Source organism: Mytilus trossulus, chromosome 10, assembly GCF_036588685.1.
Source record: "Mytilus trossulus isolate FHL-02 chromosome 10, PNRI_Mtr1.1.1.hap1, whole genome shotgun sequence".
NCBI classification, from domain to species: Eukaryota; Metazoa; Mollusca; class Bivalvia; order Mytilida; family Mytilidae; genus Mytilus; species Mytilus trossulus.
This window is the reverse complement of record NC_086382.1, coordinates 50,170,972-50,183,925: the sequence shown is the minus strand read 5'-3', so window position 1 is coordinate 50,183,925 and position 12,954 is coordinate 50,170,972. Positions and strand designations below refer to the sequence as shown.

The 12,954-nt window shown below is 30.7% G+C and overlaps 1 protein-coding gene across 3 annotated transcripts in view; it reads right to left on the bottom strand.

The window, feature by feature from the left end:
- LOC134687563 (uncharacterized) overlaps nt 1-12,954 on the bottom strand; it is a 79,400-nt gene that overhangs the window by 63,243 nt on the left and 3,203 nt on the right. For all 3 annotated transcript variants that reach the window (XR_010101777.1, XM_063547957.1, XM_063547958.1), the window contains exons 3-8: nt 9,324-9,522; nt 8,071-8,213; nt 6,887-7,021; nt 4,984-5,136; nt 1,566-1,703; nt 681-848 (exon numbers count right to left, since the gene is read on the bottom strand). Coding sequence is in view for 2 of the 3 variants with exons in the window: in XM_063547957.1 (XP_063404027.1) it covers nt 681-848; nt 1,566-1,703; nt 4,984-5,136; nt 6,887-7,021; nt 8,071-8,213; nt 9,324-9,522 (936 nt within the window). In the remaining variant the exon portion in view is untranslated. The remainder of the gene's footprint in view (nt 1-680; nt 849-1,565; nt 1,704-4,983; nt 5,137-6,886; nt 7,022-8,070; nt 8,214-9,323; nt 9,523-12,954) is intronic.

Below are 12,954 nucleotides of genomic sequence, written 5' to 3'. Positions count from 1 at the left end.
CATTAAAGTAAATAAGTTCAAAAGAGTGTAACTCCTAGAAAAAAAATTGAATCGCAATTTTCGGTTGATATGCACAACTACATAGTATGTCCTTATGATCTGAAAAGGTTTCGTGAAATTCTGTTGTGTGGTTTGAGAGGAATTGCGATGACAAGAAACAGGACTGACTGACGGACTGACAGACGGACTTCAGGATGGACGGGTCAAAAACATTATATCCTCCGCAACCCGTTGTGTGGGGTATAATGAAGGTCACTAATTGTAATGGAAAATGAGTGAAGAAAGATTTTTGGTATGAATATTAACTTACAAGACTCTTTTCTGTGGAAGTGTTTGGTTTTATGTGACATAATTTGAAGTCAATAATAGGTTTGCTTGACATAAAGTTTATGTCAGTGCGTTGAGCTAAGGGATGAATATTCTAATGGTGATAAATTATATGTGACTGCTTTGATAACTGTTTTTAAATGATAAAATTTAATATATTTCTATAGGCAGGTTTTGATTATGTTCATGAAAATAAAGACCGGTGTTTGAAAAAATGTCAAGCAATCACAATTACTTCATCTGTTCAAATATTCAGGGATGCACTTTACCCATTAAAAGTTGCATCAGAAGTCAGAAGTCAGAAGTCAGTTAAAAGAGTATTTCTGGTAATTGAAATGGATCAAGCATATTACCTGACATATATCTTGTTTCTTTGATAGCCATGATCTCCTCTGTGAACTGACAGGTTGATTTTTGTTTTTGTGTGGTAATGCTTCATAAAATTCTTCAAACAATTTTACTACTCTTGAGTCATCCTTACAATCCTTTATCATCAACAGAATAGCTTCTGCTTTCTCTATCTATAATATATGTCAAAAGAAAATATTGTATTACATATTTTTATCAGATCAACATTTGCATTACATTCAAATACTGTACAACTCATTTTCTGGTATGCTTGTGATAAATGCCACTTAAAGACCCTTAACTACAGTACATTCAGAAACTATTTCGAGGTTTTTAATGTTGAGAAAAATGCTTATTTAATTGTTGTAACCGCAATAATTTAAACTCACATTTTAAAAATATTTTATATGAATTAAACAGGATTTTTTCCCAAAATCATAAAGATTAAAATCGCATGGAAGTCTAAAGTGACCAAATTGCAATAATAAATGCACACAATAATTTCTGAATTTACAGTATTGACAAGCAGGGTTTGAACTAACAACTTTGGTTATAATTTTATTATGATGCTTTCTCATTTCATTTTTGTCTGGAACGTTGCCATTAATTTCAACCAAACTAAATGTTCACTTCAGGAAAAAAACAAAGACAACTGATAACAATTCATAAATAGATATAAACAAATATAATTATAAAATATAAAATAGCTGTGTTGTTCAAAATACTGTTTGTTATTGTTAGAAATATTTAGTAAAGATTGTAAAGATCGTTGGTGACAAATACTTATTGTATAACATTGTATATAATTGGTTTTCAAAGGTAAAAGTTATGTAAATTATTCCAGTTTGTATTCTAATTATATTTTTTTAATAAAAAAAAAGTGTGCATACCTGTTCTAACTTGATGCTCTGTAATGGTACACTTATCACCTGTTCTATTTCACCTGTAGCCTCTTTCCAAATATGTTCAATTAACTCTACAGTTGATGGTGACAAGGGACGACTGTCCATACCATAAATTTCTACCATCTGAAAAACATTTTTTACCTCACTTAAATTTGCTTTTAAGAATAGGCAAACTAAGCAATAAATTCACCCAATTGCAGAAAATATTTAGTCTGGTTCTCAATATTCAGGCTCATAGTAGCAGGGGTAATTGACATGCTAAATCAATTAAGTTTAAGCATAGGTTGTAACTTCTAATGATTATATAAATTTGTATTGACACCAGCAAACTATAGTTTAACCCCACCACATTCTGTAAGTGCTGGTCCCAAGTAATCAGTGGTTGTTGTTTACTGCTGCATATCAGTTTTTTGTGCATTGTTTTGTACATAAATCAGGCCATAGGTTTCTTGTTACAATTGCTTTACAATGGTAATTTCAAGGCCTTGACTATACAGTATGGGTTTTGCTCATTCAAGAAAACCTTAACAGTGACCTATAGGCTATAGTTGTTAACTTCAATGTCATTAGCAATCAATCTAGTATAAATTTGACCCTAACCTGAAAGTAATTGCAACAGAAGATTTTTAAGTTTTAATCTTAAGCATTAAAACCCCAAATATACACAGAAAAAAGTCCCATAAAATCTAACTTGAGGAAGACTAAAAAAATCACCATTTAAATTTTCCTATGGAAATTTGCATTGAAAAGGGAGATAACTTGCAAAAAAGGCAGAAATGTCAATAAAAATTGATACAAAATTATAACTTTACCGCTTCTATTCATCAGAATGTATTGATTCTAGATTTTTTAGCAGTCTTTAGAGTATAACAAACAACTCTAAAGGTGTTTTCATATAATTTATCAAGCTATAATCTAGATTTCGTAATTCATTAGTTGACCATTTATTGAATTTTTCAACATGTCAAGGTTAAGAATCTCAAATTTAATTAAAAAAAAATTGAGCATGTATTCCTCTTTTTGTGGTTTAAACTTTCTTTAGATAATTATGTTGTTAAAAAAATATCATATACAGATATAAACAATACCAAATTTTCACATTATTTTTTCAAAATGCTGACAAAGCTTTAAATTTGAAATTTCTTTAATGAAAAATGCATGAAAAAAATTTGTAAGGGTTCCGCGGAACCAGTGTCTCGCCTACTTTTACTGTAAATCACAGGCTCAACAAAACTGAGGAAAAAAATCAATAAAAATATTCCTCTTGATACTATCTGATGATTGTAAGAAGCTTCTGTCCAAGTTTGGTAAAAATCTAGGATAGTTAATGAATCTAATAAATGTTTCGAAAATTCAACTGCGGACTGTATGTAATGTTCACTGGAAGAAAATCTAAGTCCATTTAAAAATTAACAAACAGAAAAAATGGAGTTATCTTTTTACAAAATTTACTAGATACTACCTCATGCTCAAAAATAAGCTTCTATCCAAGTTTGGTACAAACCCAGAATAGTTTAAAAAAGTTATTAAAATTCTAAAAACTTTAACCACAGAGTGAATGTTATGTTTCCCCGCAGAAAAAACTAAGTCCATTTAAAGGTAAAATACGAGATTTTTTTTTTTTTTTTTAAACAAAATTTACTTCTGAATACTATCTTATGATCATAAAAAAGCTTCTGTCCAAGTTTGGTACAAACCCAGGATAGTTTAAAAAAGTTGTTAAAATTCTAAAAACTTTAACCACAGAGTGAATGTTATGTTTCCCCGAAGAAAAAACTAAGTCCATTTATAAGTAAAATATGGAAAAAATGGAATTTCATTTTTACAAAATTTACTTCTCGATACTATCTTATGATCATAAACAAGCTTCTGTCCAAGTTTGGTACAAACCCAGAATAGTTTAAAAAAGTTATTAAAATTCTAAAAACTTTAACCACAGAGTGGATGTTATGTTTCCCCGCAGAAAAAACTAAGTCCATTTAAGGTCAAGTTACAGTAAATGGGCTATGTCATAGATTTCAGTAAAATTTGGCATACAGCTCTGGCTCGATGAACTTCAACTGAAAATCGAAATAAAAATGCATTTATCTCAATTATCATTTGAAATATTACTGATTGAATTCTTACAAAATGGGTGAACATTTGTATAGAAAGCACATAAAATCGGCGAAAACTCTTCTAAAATTTGTCTTAAAATCGCCAAATCTCTAATTCTACTCCATAGATTTTTCTTAAAAAACTATATGTTGTTGATACATAAATTTCCGTTATAATGATGCAAAATAAAGATAGGGTCACCGACTTCGTTTTTACGGTATACATCATTCAAAGATGCGTTCTTTGTGAAAAAATCCAACAAAACGTCGAAATAATCGTAACGTTATCGCGTTGCAGGCCGTAAAACGTTGATTTTTGACGTTTTTCACTACCAATAAGGTAGCAAAATGATTATTAGACAAAAAACGAAGTCGGTGACCCTATGATTATTTTATATCATTAAAACAGAAATTTATGTGTCAACAATATATAGTTTTTTAAGAAAAATCTATGGAGTAGAATTATAGATTTGGCGATTTAAAGACAAATTTTAGAAGGTTTTTCGTCGATTTTATGTGCTTCCTATACAAATGTTCACCCATATTAAGAGAAATCAATCTGCAATTTTTCAGAAAATAAAAGAGATAAATGTATAATTTTTTCGACTTTCAGTTGTAGTTCAACGAGCCAAGGTTGTATGCAATTTTTTAGCAATATCTGCGACATAGCCCATTTACTGTTCCTTGACCTTAAGTAAAATACGAAAAAAATGGAATTTTATTTTTACAAAATTTACTACTGGATACCATCTTATAATCATAAACAAGCTTCTGTCTAAGTTTGGTAGAAATCCAGTGTAGTTTAAGAAAGTTATTAAAATTTCAAAAACTTTAACCACAAAGTGAATATTTGTGGACGCCGCCTAAGCCGACGATGAAATGTAGGATCGCTTAGTCCCGCTTTTTCGACTAAAGTCTAAGACTCGACAAAAAATAAAACTACCCATAACACTTCAATTTTGTACATTTCATGAGCAGGAGATTATATAATATAGTCAAATACAAACTTATAACCCCATCAAAGTATCATACTTTACATAAATTTCAAGAAAAACAACCAAAAACTGACCAAAAAAAAGACTCATTTTTGCAAGAGTTATCTCCCCTTCCAATGTTAATTTCCATTGGAAATTAAAAATGCTGATTTTGAGTTTTCCTGAAGTTAGATTTTATGGGGCATACTACTATAGATTAGAACTAAAACATTTTTTGTTGCAATTAGTTTGAGGTTAAATCTTAGTTTGACTGGACTATCATACCACATCTTCTTATTTCTATATATTTTATCAAATTTTTATACGACCTACCTTTTGAAAGTTTGTAGAACCTATTTTTCTTGACAAGGGTTGGTATATAATATCCATGTTGTATGGAGGTCGAGTTTGTTCAGTATGTAAATAGGTATACACATGTAGGGCATCATCTGATGTGGCTACATACCGACATTCTGTAACACCTCTCTGAAAAATAATATCAAATCGTATTACAGACTGGTCCTTATATGGAGTTTTTTCCACACTTCAGACTAGTGTTATTTTTTTCATTTTAGAATTAACTGTAAATGTTCAGATATTAGATCTCAATAATACATACAGGTTAACAAAATATATAATCAATGTTTGTATCAATCAGAGACATATGAACAATGGTGATTTCATGAACAACCAAATGCTCCGCAGGGCGCTGATTTTTACAAGCAAAGAGGTCGAACCCTGAACAGTTTGGGCAAGTATGGACACAACAATTGAGCTTGACACAGCTCTGAATTTGGATTGTGATTAAATAGTTGACACAAAATAGGTTTCTGACACAGAATGAATGTGATCTTAAAACTTAAAATTAAAAACTTAAAATTTTAAATTGGACATTTACCTATTATGGTCCAAAATCTAAATACATGGTTAGATTTAGAATATCATAGAACCCCAAGAATTATTTTTTTGATGAAAACAAATAATGTTCAATTTTATACCCTTTAGACCTCAATGTGGACCAATTTGATAACCAGGCCCAAATATAAAAAATCTAAATACATGGTTAAATTCAGCATATTGAAGAACGCAATATATTCAATTTTTGTTGAAATCAAACAAGTTTAAATTTGGACCCTGATTTAGACCAACTTGAAAACTGGGCCCATTATCAAAAATCTAAGTACATGTTTAGATTCAGTATATCAAAGAACCCCAAGAATTCAATAATTGTTAAAATCAAACTAAATTTAATTTTGGACCCTTTGGACCTTAATGTAGACCAATTTGAAAACCGGACCAAAAATTAAGAATCTGAATAAACGGTTAGATTTGGCATATCAAAGAACCCCAATAATTAATTTTTTGATGAATTAAACAAAGTTTAATTTTGGACCCTTTTAGACCCTAATTTAAACTGTTGGGACAAAAACTCCCAAAATCAACCCCAACCTTCCTTTTGTGATCATAAACCTGGTGTTAAAATTTCATAGATTTCTGTACTTATAGTAAAGTTATTGTGCAAAAAACAAGAAAAATGCTTCTTTGGGACTTTTTTTGGTCCCTAATTCCTAAACTGTTTGGACCAAAACTCACAAAATCATTCCCAACCTTTCTTTTGTAGTCATAAATCTTATATTACAAAGTTATTGTGTGAAAACCAAGAAAAATGCTTATTTGGGCCCTTTTTTGCCCCTAATTCCCAAACTGTTTGGACCAAAACTCCCCAAATCAATCCCAACCTTCCTTATATGGTCATAAACCTTGTGTTTAAATTTCATAGAATTCTATAAATTTATACTAAAGTTATAGTGCGAAAACCAAATGTCTTCGGACGAAGATGAGGACACAAATGTCATACCAATATGTGACCAAATTTTTTTCCAACTTTTGCGGTTGTATAAAAATATTGCACAGCGCAACTTATAAACTAATCAATTATATTAATTTGACAGCTACTATTGATTCATTCATTTTCATGGGTACCACCAATTTTCGTGGCTTAAGGAAATATGTTTGTGGATATTTAATTTCATGTTTTTTGCCAAATTCTTCACACATTTAGTCAATAGATAATTTTCTATTCTTCAAACTTATATTTTGTGGTTCACCTGTACCCCAGAATCCATTAAAATTGGTATTCAAAGAATAATAATGAATCCACAGTACTTGTTTATTAACTTATGAATCCTCTTAAAATTTGGAAATCAAACAATTACAATCTGATAATCTGATCTACCTCAATCTCAGCTGTAGAACCATGGTGTGAAAATACTCTAAATCTATAACAGTCTGATCTGTTTAAATCTACAGGATCAGCTACATGTATCTCCAAATTATAAAACAGTGTCGTCTCTTTTAACTTGTCATATTTCTGAAATATATAACTACAATATAAGTAACATGTAAGCTATCATTTAAAGTTTTACTAATAAGGAATATTGTATATATATAAAAAAAACAAGATGTGATATGATTGTCAATGAGACAACTCTCCACAAGAGACCAAATGACACAGAAATTTACAACTATAGATCACCGTACAGCCTTCAAAAATGAGCAAAGCCCATACCAAATAGTGAGCAATTCTCTCACAAGCAAATATATTGTATGCTTAGTAATAAACACACACAGCACATATACTGTGGATTCATTAATATTCGTTGGATATCAATTTTCGTGGATTTCATGGGAACGGGTGAACCAGGAATTCAAATGTTCAACGAATATCATATTTTCAATAGGCGTTGTATACAGAGATTGGCAAAACCACGAAATCTAATATCCACGAATATGCAAGTTTTCAGCATTCCACGAAAATTGATACCCACGAAAATAAATGAATCCACAGTAGGTCTTTTGAAATAAATAAAATAGACTTCTTTAAAAATTGGTTTGTTCCAAAATCTTTTGTAACAGACACAAATATACAATTAAATTTTTTTTAAATGTATTAACCAAAAAATTAATATATAATTATCGGTTTTGATGAAATCAATCACAGAAATATGGAAAAGGACTTGATATGTATTTTAAGTTTACTTTCCTCACTTACAAGTTTATATATACTTTTTATTTGTGCAGAATAATAGTTAAGATCCATCGGGGTGTCTAATTTTCCTAAGTATTCCATATAGATGGGAATCCAATTTTTAAACACTCAATGTAAAATCAACTTCAAGTTATCACAAAAAAATGTGGACAACAGGAAACACAAAATGCTCCAGTGCAAATTACTGACTTAAGAACTAGTATTTAAAATACTATCTGACTACCAGCTCAGCACAGACAAAGAGATGAAAAGCAAAATATCATTTAAATTGCTTTCATCTCTTATCTTTTTTTATTTTTTTAAATCTAATTCAAAATTGTTTATTTCTATAATTTCTAAAAAATGAAAAAAAACCCAGAATTATTCCTTGCCTGAAATATGGCATACTTGGCCACTTCATAGTCTTTTTCATTGTACTCTGGGGCATTTTTATCTTCTGTCTTCCAAACTTTAACATTCTTAGGGTCAATTTTAAATTTCTTCTTCTTGGGTTCTTTGCTCTGATATTTCGAGGCTGCAAATAAAAACAAATCATTCATCTTTATCATTGTTTATATTCATCATGTCTAAATATTCTAATATTTAACAATTCATCACATGTCTGCTACTTTTTACCTCATCTGTAAGCCAAGTAAATGTTGTATTGTTAAGACAAATAAATATTGATATAAATGGAGAATGTGTCCATTATGAGGACCCAGATGATACCCTTGTTGTGTAATAATACACTTCGCTTCTACAATAAATGGACATAACATAATAGACCACTTTTGAGTTCATCTGTCACCTGAAAAAACTCGTCAATTATACACGCCTTTATGACGTCATTTACCAGATAGAGGGGGTCGCCTGTATCCCTGCACTATTTACATTCATCAAGCATCTTAGTGATCGTTATTGTGCCGGATAAACTAGAAGTAATGGCTGTTCTGTAAGTACTTAATGACAATTCCCTAATGACAGCAATGCTGATGGTCAATTTTGAGAATTCAATTTACCAAATAATTCGTACAATATAGAATTGTGGTCTTCCAACCACTCACTCAACATAGGAATGAAAGTGACGCACAAATGACGTTCACAAAAACAAGAGTTTTTGATGGAAATGCATCGAACACAAAAGTTGTCTATTAAGCATAATATATTAATATAAAATATTAATTTTCCGTAAGTACGTTCAGACCTGCTGAACAATATTAGAAGTCTGCAAGCCATTTAAAATTATAAATAGGCATTACATACCTTTTAACATGTTTAAGGTCATAACATTTTGTTATCTACAAATTTACTCTTGCATCTTGATATCTGAACCTACAGGCACCAGTCAATGCTAAATTGGTTGAATTTTTAAATAGATTTTGACAATTTCAGAAGGGTCTAAAGAGAGTCATACAAGGGAAGAAATCAGAAATTGAATCAGTTGCGCAAGCATTACCTTTTAAAACCAATGTGATACATATTGTATTCAGAGATTTGTACTTTGGAAATCTTAAGAATATTGAAAAAAATATTTCTAATTTTAAAAAAGTTTCAAAACTTCAAACAAACAGTAGGCTAAAATTGAGATTGATACCCCTTTTCCGTTTATAAAATTAGTTTGTTTATTTTTTTCATTTTCTTTTACCTGTTATCTTTCCTGAGCTGAATTCTTGTGACTTTGTTTTTCCAACCAGGATGTAATTATCTGTATTGAGTAATCTCCCCTGGTCTACACAGTCATGGATATAATCAAGTGACACCACTGGTAATCCATACTTTGTGGCCATTTTACATTTGTAACTGATATCAGCCTTTTCTGGGTCATTACATACAACATGTGTACTCTGTAAATAAACAAGAAACATATAACAAACTAGACAACAGAGTAATCTCCCCTGGTCTACACAATCATGGATATAATCAAGTGACACTACTGGTAATCCATACTTTGTGGCCATTTTACATTTGTACATGTAACTGATATCTGCCTTTTCTGGATCATTACAAACAACATGTGTACACTGTAAATAAACCAGAAACATATAACAAACTAGACAACAGAGTAATCTCCCCTGGTCTACACAATCATGGATATAATCAAGCGGCACTACTGGTATTCCATACTTTGTGGCCATTTTACATTTGAACTGATATCTGCTTTTTCTGGATCATTACATACAACATGTGTACTCTGAAAATAAACCAGAAACATATAATAAACTAGACAACTGAGTAGTCTCCCCTGGTCTACACAATCATGGATATAATCAAGTGACACTACTGGTAATCCATACTTTGTGGCCATTTTACATTTGTTACTGATATCTCCCTTTTCTGGGTCATTACAAACAACATGTGTACTCTGTAAATAAATTTGTAAATAGTCAAGTGAAATTATTAGTTGGATTTGGGAAAACATATAGATTCTACCGCTGCATCGAGTGTAATATAATATTAATCAACTAGAGAAAGTTAAATTTTCAAATTTAAAACGTGAGGCTTGCCAGAGTGTTTTAAATATTTTAAATTTAACTGTCATGAGTGGATAAATATTGTATTACACGAGATTTGGTGGTGGAATCTGTTTCTCTAATGATTTTCTAACATTATATGCGGGCACACTTATTCCTTCTTTTCGAATGATCTGCAAAATAAAGTGTTCTTTCTATGTGACGTCATGATGATGGCCGCCTGAGGCATGGTCGCCTTTTTTCATGCCGTCAAAATAGGAATTTTAGAGGAAAGCAAGAAAATTCGACGTCATAATCGGATTTTAACCAATGAAGTACTTAGATCAAACAAACCACATGCTGATTAAATTTTTTTATACAATGGGTGCAGAAAGGGATAAATTGAGGAAGAATTAGATATAAATAGTCATATTTACAGTGAATTCAAAAATTCTTGTTAGTTTTTTATTAATGGGAATAATAACTGGGGTAGTATCAAAATAATTAGAACTTGCATTCTAATATCAGATACATTCCTCAGTATGAATATTTGGCTATTCCTACATTTTGTATTTTACTATTCTGGCTATTCCTACATGGGGGATTAGTGGAAGAACAATACATGTTTTTATTGCAAAATATGTTGTTTTAGTCGTTAGTGTCTAATTTGGTCAAAGGCACATTTACCTGCGGAAATTAGATAAAAATCATTATTTATATGTAAAAAATGCGGCATTTTGCATTTGCGCCGATCTGCATTTCATTTGCGCCAATTTTGTCTTTTAAATCAAGAAATAAAAACCTGAGATAAAAGCACTTTGTTTATACTAAAATGACGAATTAAAAAATATATGTACAGCATTCAAATCCATAAAAACGGAATACATTCAAATCATAAATCTCGGTTTTTGCCGAGTATGTATAGTAGGCAACACATATATTCCTTTCTTATGATTTCGTCTCTTCTATATTTGGCGTAATTGTCGATAAAGAAGGTCATCTTTTCTTTGTCTGGCATACGTACTGTACTGGTGGGGTATTTCTAGAGTTCGCATTTTCTCACAAGGGAACTATTAAACCAAGAGTTCCACATGGTGAAGTTGAAATCATTCCTCCGTTAATTTTATGGACACCATCACGAATTGGTTGACCGTTATGGAATGTGTACTTGTACGTTGTCTACGAATGTATAAAATTTGCCATCAGAAGGAGCGGAGCGTCAGACAATGTCAAACGTGAAGCAGTCATCGATTTCATTTAGGGAAAGCCAACGGAATGGTAACCCGAAACATTGGGATAGCCATTTACCAATTGCAATGTCACTTGATTTGTCTTTATACTCTGTGCTCGGCCAATGTTAAAGTATGAACTTACCTGTAACTTACCTGTAAATCCAATTAGGAAAAAATATAAAATCGGCGCAAATGAAAAAATGAAATCGGCGCAAATGAAAGAATGAAAATTTTCAAAATCGGCGCAAATGTCATACGCCCAAAAAATGCGACTTTTTTGTTTGAAAACATGCATAAAGTAATATTTTTAAGTATTTTAATACCATGGAATTTCTAAAATAAAATATATTTAATTGAAAGAAAAGGGAGTAAAAGCATTGGAAAAATAAAAATGAAATGAAAGAAAAAGTAGTAAAAGCAATAAAATATTTATTTATTAATTTAATTTAGTCTGGAAAGTCTGGAAAGTCTGGAAAAAAACGTATTTAAAAAGAAAATTAATAGCTACCCACACTTTCAACTTCAGCCTCAAATATATATAAAAAAAAAAAAGGAGATGTGGTATGATTGCCAATGAGAAAACTGTCCACAAGTGACCAAAATGACACAGACATTAACAACTATAGGTCACCGTATGGCGTTCAACAATGAGCACAGCCCATACCGCATAGTTAGCTATAAAAGGGACCCGATATGACAATGAAAAACAATTCAAACAAGAAAACTAACGGCCTTATATATAGAAAAAAAAATGAACGAAAAACAAGTATTTTATACATAAACAAACGACAACCACTGAATTTTGATATAAATTATTCTTTTTCTTTATTTTCTACAAGAATAACCTGCATTTACCTTGATTCATAAAATATCATTAGTTTAGTGTTGTTACAAGATAATCCTACATAATCCCATTGTTTACACAAAAATTCTGGGGACTCCTACATAAAATTTTACTATTTTACCTATAAAATTCAAAATGTAGGAATAGCCAGAATGAACCGAATATTTTCCTGGAATCACAACAATAACTAAACTAGTATTTTTGTCCATTCTTAAAATATTGCAATAATACATTATATATTGAATGCAATCATTTCTGAATTTACTGTTCTTAATCAAAGCTATGAAATTTGAGAAATAAATAAAAATGCTCTTTGAACCTTGAAAATCCAGTCATCTGAAGTAAGGCTCATTTTTCATTTATATTACCCACTAAGCACTTATTTTAAAGAAGTAAAATCACCTGTTTGCAACAGATATTTTTAATTGAATCAATGGTCATCAGATGCACCAACCTTAGCAAGAGTTATTTCCTCTGCTGTCATATTGTAGGTCATTTAAAACAAATAATAAAACAATCAAATTTAACTTGTTAAAGTGGCTATAAGACCTTAAAACTAGAGGCTCTCAAGAGCCTGTGTCACTCACTTTGGTCTATGTGCATATTAAACAATGGACACAGATAAATTCATAACAAAATTGTGTTTTGATGATGGTGATGTGTTTGTAGATCTTACTTTACTGAAAATTCTTGTTGCTACAATTAGCTCTATATATAATGAACTTGGCCCAGTAATTACAGTGGAAAATA